This window comes from Helianthus annuus, chromosome 3 (genome assembly GCF_002127325.2).
Source record: "Helianthus annuus cultivar XRQ/B chromosome 3, HanXRQr2.0-SUNRISE, whole genome shotgun sequence".
Taxonomy (NCBI): domain Eukaryota; kingdom Viridiplantae; phylum Streptophyta; class Magnoliopsida; order Asterales; family Asteraceae; genus Helianthus; species Helianthus annuus.
The window spans coordinates 171,923,350-171,931,044 of NC_035435.2; the positions used below are offsets into that span (position 1 = coordinate 171,923,350).

At 37.6% G+C, this 7,695-nt stretch overlaps 1 protein-coding gene across 1 annotated transcript; it reads left to right on the forward strand.

Annotated features, from left to right (window-relative positions):
• Nucleotides 1-1,728: 1,728 nt before the first annotated feature.
• LOC110932626 (pentatricopeptide repeat-containing protein At1g63130, mitochondrial) lies at nucleotides 1,729-6,526 on the forward strand. The gene is made up of 2 exons (XM_035988280.1): nucleotides 1,729-3,515; nucleotides 4,909-6,526. Exons 1-2 carry the CDS (start codon nucleotides 1,756-1,758, stop codon nucleotides 6,524-6,526), a joined length of 3,378 nt encoding a protein of 1,125 aa, XP_035844173.1. The 5' UTR covers nucleotides 1,729-1,755.
• Nucleotides 6,527-7,695: the final 1,169 nt, after the last annotated feature.

A 7,695-nucleotide genomic window follows, 5' to 3' on the forward strand; every position in this document is an offset into this window, starting at 1 on the left:
CCTCCTCGGGATACCCACTGACTGTCCCAACCACCGGGACGCATGCTCAAGAGAGATGAACTCACCTTTGATTTGCTCGGTAAGATTGTTCACATCAATCCCACCATATTTTCACCCTAAATTACACTAAAAAATACTACATTTTCTCCCTCCTTCACTCATAACCACTTTCAAAATATATTAAAAAATTATAGGGGGTGAACAGTATCCCTCCAAATATACAGATGAACAGTAACATTTTCTCTCTCCTCCACTCACAACCACTTTTTATACTCTTTATAATTTAAAAACACCTCACACACAATTTGGTGCCATGGATGTGAATGCTCTAACACATTTGATCATTCAAGTGGATGGCCACTAATACTGTTGTCAAATTTTTATAGAAGGTTCCATTTTAATAATCCTGCCAGTAATTAGTTTCCCATCACTTAACTAATCAGATGGTAAATTAGTAATCATTACGATCGTCTAGTACTGTTGATACAAAAAATACAAGACCAAGGCCTGTAGCGATATCTCTGGGTAAAAGGGTTCAGGGGTTAAGATTAGCCTAACGCAGGTCGTGGGGTCCCCCCATGTTTGCAAGACGTGGAGAGAGGTTCACTAGTATTGTTTTTATCCTCCTTAGATCTTGAGCTGATTAGAAATCAACCCAGAAAGCGATCGTTGGAGAAGATGAATTATTTAGTGTGAAGAGGATAAGCAAGCATGAAGCTAGTTCTCAAGAGGGAGAAGGAGAATCAGAGAGTTAGGGTGATATCTGCTGATCCTGGGGTGTTTTGTATGGTGAAATGGCCTTCATTTTATAGGGGAAGATGTTTCTCAAAGGAGAAACCCGTGACTAGTGAATCTGTGCTTGCAGTGAGGGGTTTGCCCATTTTGGGGGTTGAAGGGTTTGGACCTGCGGACAAAAGGGTGTGCTTTCCTACATGGTCTGGTTGCAGCTGGGCAGGAGGTTTCACACGTTAAGTGTTGATGTGACCGGACACTGTGCTTGTCCTTTTTACTGTTCATGACCGTTGAAACATTTCCGAACCTTTTAACCTTTTAAGCTGTTGTGTCTCTAATCAGTTTATTAAGGTTTGAGCTACCCCGTCATCAAGTACTTTTTTTGAACGGTCAACAAAAAACCTTCCATCAGACAAGGTTAACAACGTGTTAACCCATAGTTACAGCCACCAATATTTTACCAGAAAATCAACATTACACATAAATACAAGATAAGTCGAACATTCACCAATGATTCCACGTAAGTAAGCATGCATGCCTTCGATTGATGTTTTATCCATAGATAACCCAGAACTTTAACTTCCTCTACACCTCTTTCCACATACATCCTTTTATGGTCAAAGGTCGCCACATTACGGGCTCGTCATATGCACCAGATACAAGTCTGCACAACCGAATACAAGGCTCTCTTACACTTTGCTGAACTGCGACAATGTAGATGTAACTCCAACACGTCCTTGATTTGATGATTTTTCCTAGATTTATTGGGTGTGTCTCAATACTTAGTGCTCATTTCATGACACTAGTGGTCCGTGAGTAACAATTATACCTACATCATTTGATAAACACCAATTACCCAACATTTTGTCCCATTGGATCACTTTTATTGTACGTATAAATCTTTTAACTTTTAAGATAAAAGTGAAAATTTGCAAAATAAGACAAAGAGAACATGCTTTCTATCATTTCTAATTAGTTAGGTTGAAGCATCAACTCCGTTTCGACACCGACGGATCGACGATCATGAATCTCACAAATTCTCTTCTTATCAAATTCAGAGGTAATTTTATCACCAAATCCTTCCTTCTTCACTCTAATTTCTCCACAAATCGATCCATGTTTCATAAAATCACCAACTTGAATCATGCACTCAACCTGTTCGATGAAATGTCACAGAGACGCCCTTTGCCATCTGTTGTCAAATTCACTCAGTTGTTGCATCTTGTTACCAAAATGAAACATTTTTCTTCTTCCCTTCATCTTTTCAACCAAATGTGTTTTCTTGGTGTCCCTGTTAATGAATATTCTATGAGCATTGCAATCAAGTGTTGTTGTCAGTTGAATCGCACCAACGACGGTTTTGCGGTCCTAGGAAGCTGCTTTAGGCGAGCTATTCCACCTGATGTTTACATATTTAGTGCACTCTTAGATGGACTCGTCCTTGAAGATAGGATTCTTGAAGCAGAGATGTTATTCAAGAAGCTCGTCAAGCAAAAACTTTGTGAACCTAATGTTGTTATGTACAACACAATGATTAAAGGCCTTTGCAAGTTCGGTAATAACGTTACAGCAGTTGCTTTGCTCAGGCTGATGGAGCAAAAAAACTGCAAGCCTGATATTGTTACATATAACACCGTCATTGATAGTCTTTGCAAGGATAAACTGATTGATGATGCTTTCAAGCTCTTTAAAGAGATGCTATTTGAAAAAGGAATTTTACCAGATGTCATTACCTACACCTCTTTAATTCGTGGCCTTTGTAACTTGGGTCATTGGGATGATGCCTCAAAGCTGCTAAAAGAAATGGAGGATGAGAGCATTTCTCCAGATGTGCAAACCTTTAATGTATTAGTTGATGCATTTTGCAAGGAAGGTAAAGTAGAAGAAGCTGAGGCTGTTATAAACATCATGATTGAGAGAGGTGAGGTTCCAGACATAGTGACATATAGTTCACTTATAGATGGTTACTGTCTGCGAGGTGAAATGATCAAAGCAAAAAAACTTTTTGATTCACTGACGCTTAGAGGTCTTGTTCCTAATGTTGTTACTTACAATAGTTTGTTGAACGGGTATTGCAAGAATCGGAATATAGAAGAGGCTATGCAAATGTATTGTGAAATGGCTGGAAAAGGTTTAAAACCCAATGTGGTCACTTACAGCACCATGTTACAAGGATTGTTTAAGGTTGGGCGTTGTGTAGATGCACGCAAACTCTTCGATGAGATGCATGCACAAGGCCTAATTCCAAACCAATGCACTTTTCGAATAGTTTTAGAGGGCCTTTGCAACAATCATCAAGTAGAAGAGGCGCTCTCTTTGTTTCGCTTGGTGGGTAATAGCAAGTTTAATTCTGATATTGTTGTGTACAATATCCTCATTGATGGTGCCGGAAAATGTGGGAAATTTCGCATTGCAAGGAATCTTTTCCATGACTTAACTGATAAAGGCTTGCAACCTGATGTTCGTACATATAACGTGATGATCAGTGGTTTTTGTCGGGAAGGTCAATTGGGGGAAGCAAAGTTGTTGTTTCTTAAAATGGAAGAGAGTGGGTGCCCGCCAAATAATATTACTTACCGTGTTCTTCTCCAAGGATGTCTGGCAAACAAGCGTTATGATGATGTGGAGATGCTTTTACAGGAAATGGATGATAGAGGTTACTCACTTGATGCTTCAACTTTATCACTATTTATAGATCACATCGCAGCTGGTTTACTAGATAGAAGTATGCTTAAGCTGTTAGGTAAGCTTGTGCCAAAAGAATTATTGAACGATCCTAGCTTGTGCGACTGGGAGTGAAACTGAGATGGTAATTGTGGGATGAAAAAATGAAGATAATAACTTACAAAATGTAGAAAGCAGGAAATCTCTACCAAATTCTATTTGGTTGTTATGTGCTTGGTTCCTAGATATGTGTGTGGTCACTAGACATTGTCCATTTAATGAATCCATAACGCTTATACATTTTTGTTTGTTGTAGTTAAATGATATGTTGCTAGTTTGTGAAAGCTAGTTCCATTTTTATATAACAATGTGATTATCATAGCTTGATCATAATTCACAACAGGATTGTTACTGTTTTACGAGGTGAAATGATCAAAGCAAGGGCGATTTTTGATTCACTGGTGTCTAGGGGTCTTGTACCAAATATTGTAACTTATAGCACTTTGTTGAACGGGTATTGGAAGAATTCAAATATACAGGAGGCCATGCATATACCATGCATATATTCAATGAAATAACTAGAAAGGTTTTGAAACTCGATGTAGTTACTTACAACACCATGTTCATTATATGGTTTAGGCCATCCGTAGTCATAAAGCCCCTTGTGGGGTGTTATGCGACACGTGTCGTGCCACGTCACACAGGGGCTTTATGAGGCGTTATATCACTAGAGCCCGTAGTCATAAAGCCCCTTAACTAATTTTTTATTGGTCCAAAGTTTTAAAACTCCCCCCATACCGCCGCTATAATACTCGCGCCCCATCTCAATTTTTCCTTCATACCGCCCCTTGTGGCGGTGTTCTTGGGCGTTTTGGGCGCTATGAGCAGGGCATACCGCCCCACTACAGAAGCACTTACAATGCATATTTTTAGTATTTATTACTTGAATATGTTTATTTGCATGTCATGTATTTTAGTATAGACGTATAGTAAAGAGTTTTTCTTTGCGTACATATTTTTTGAAGTTGACAATGATTGTAATCTTGTGAATCACGTAGATGATTAAAAAGGAGTGAAACCCTTGACCACACTATTAATTCGATAAAACTCACTTAGGCATATTATTGGTGGGCATGATTTTTAGGACATCATAATAGCTCAATTTTGTCATACTAAATCACCATGTTTCTTTCAATTTTAACAAGTTCATGCACTTCTCCAAACATCAAGTTAACATGAACTTTCAATTATCATAAACTAATTTATCAAAATATGATATAAAAATTTGGGGTTTTTATCACTATGTAAAAACCCATTTCACCACATACATAGACTTTCATCCAAACATCTAGCTTAGTCAAGTATCTCATATTTTCTTGTAAATATGATGATTATATGCACACTTTAACATCACTATAACATCAATTTCATCTTATCATCAAACCCCACTTCATGTCATGTATGAACACTTGACGTAGTCTCTATATTGTTCAAGTATTTCACTTATACTAGCAAGTATGGGGATCATGAACACAAATACATCATCAGTTTCACCAAACTAACAATAATATTGAACTCAAGTATTTCACTTATACTAGCAAGTATGTGTTCTCTTGGTGTCCCTGTCAATGAATATTCTATGAGCATTGCAATCAAGTGTTGTTGTCAGTTGAATCGCACCAACGACGGTTTTGCAGTCCTAGGAAGCTGCTTTAGGCGAGCTATTCCACCTGATGTTTACATATTTAGTGCACTCTTAGACGGACTCGTCCTTGAAGATAAGATTCTTGAAGCAGAGATGTTATTCAAGAAGCTCGTCAAGCAAAAACTTTGTGAACCTAATGTTGTTATGTACAACACAATGATTAAAGGCCTTTGCAAGTTTGGTAATAACGTTACAGCACTTGCTTTGCTCAGGCTGATGGAGCAAAAAAACTGCAAGCCTGATATTGTTACATATAACACCATCATTGATAGTCTTTGCAAGGATAAACTGATTGATGATGCTTTCAAGCTCTTTAAAGAGATGGTATTTGAAAAAGGAATTTTACCAGATGTCATTACCTACACCTCTTTAATTCGTGGCCTTTGTAACTTGGGTCATTGGGATGATGCCTCAAAGCTGCTAAAAGAAATGGAGGATGAGAGCATTTCTCCAGATGTGCAAACCTTTAATGTATTAGTTGATGCATTTTGCAAGGAAGGTAAAGTAGAAGAAGCTGAGGCTGTTATAAACATCATGATTGAGAGAGGTGTGGTTCCAGACATAGTGACATATAGTTCACTTATAGATGGTTACTGTCTGCGAGGTGAAATGATCAAAGCAAAAAAACTTTTTGATTCACTGACGCTTAGAGGTCTTGTTCCTAATGTTGTTACTTACAATAGTTTGTTGAACGGGTATTGCAAGAATCGGAATATAGAAGGGGCTATGCAAATGCATTGTGAAATGGCTGGAAAAGGTTTAAAACCCAATGTGGTCACTTACAGCACCATGTTACAAGGATTGTTTAAGGTTGGGCGTTGTGTAGATGCACGCAAACTCTTCGATGAGATGCATGCACAAGGCCTAATTCCAAACCAATGCACTTTTCGAATAGTTTTAGAGGGCCTTTGCAACAATCATCAAGTAGAAGAGGCGCTCTCTTTGTTTCGCTTGGTGGGTAATAGCAAGTTTAATTCTGATATTGTTGTGTACAATATCCTCATTGATGGTGCGGGAAAATGTGGGAAATTTCGCATTGCAAGGAATCTTTTCCATGACTTAACTGATAAAGGCTTGCAACCTGATGTTCGTACATATAACGTGATGATCAGTGGTTTTTGTCGGGATGATCAATTGGGGGAAGCAAAGTTGTTGTTTCTTAAAATGGAAGAGAGTGGGTGCCCGCCAAATAATATTACTTACCGTGTTCTTCTCCAAGGATGTCTGGCAAACAAGCGTTATGATGATGTAGAGATGCTTTTAAAGGAAATGGATGCAAGAGGTTACTCGCTTGACGCTTCGACTTTATCGTGGTTAATAGATCGTATCGCAGCTGGTTTACTAGATAGAAGTATGCTTAAGTTGTTCGGTAAGCTTGTGCCAAAAGAATTATTGAACGATCCTAGCTTGTGCGACTGGGAGTGAAACTGACTAACTGAGATAGTAATTGTGGGATGAGAAATGAAGATAATAACTTACAAAATGTAGAAATCAGGAAATCTCTACCAAATTCTATTTGGTTGTTATGTGCTTGGTTCCTAGATATGTGTGGTTTTACATGTGTGTGGTCACTAGACATTGTCCATTTAATGAATCCACAACGCTTATACATTTTTGTTTGTTGTAGTTAAATGATATGTTGCTAGTTTGTGAAAGCTAGTTCCATTTTTATATAACAATGTGATTATCATAGCTTGATCATAATTCACAACAGGATTGTTACTGTTTTACGAGGTGAAATGATCAAAGCAAGGGCGATTTTTTATTCACTGGTATCTAGGGATCTTGTACCAAATATTGTAACTTATAGTACTTTGTTGAACGGGTATTGGAAGAATTCAAATATACAAGAGGCTATGCATATATTCGATGAAATAACTAGAAAGGGTTTGAAACTCGATGTACTCACAACACCATGTTCATTATATGGTTTACAATGCATATTTTTAGTATTTATTACTTGAATATGTTTATTTGCATGTCATATATTCTAGTATAGACGTATAGTAAGAGTTTTTCTTTTGCGTGCATATCTTTTGAAGTTGACAATGATTGTAATCTTGTGAATCACGTACATGATTTTTATTTCTTGAATACTCCTTGCATCTCATGTCTTTTTTTCTTATGGGTCTATTATATGGATTATTTCGTATGCGCATAATACACAATGCTTTAGATAATTCTTTTTTATACAACATTATGAATACTAACTATCAATTTAAAAATGTGTAGAACAAAGGAAGAATAGACAAACCGACTAACCTTAGAAACTAATTGAAAAGAATGAATCAATCATATCTACCATTATTTATTTATTTTTAATTATGTATATTGAAAAAAAAAGGAGTGAAACCCTTGACCACTAAAAGACCCAAGAGTTCAAAAAGGTAAGAAGCAATATATGAAAGAGAAGCTCTTTATCGAAATCTTATGATATAAGACTGTCTCCAATGCGTCCGTAAGCAGGTCATCCGAGCCACGTCAGAGCTGCTCGAAGTTAGGTGTGGCGTTGGAGTTGGCCGCCCGATGATGTCCGAAGGTGAGGCGCCCAAAGTTAAGGACGTGGGTTGTATCGGTTCTTGAGCCATTTGTTT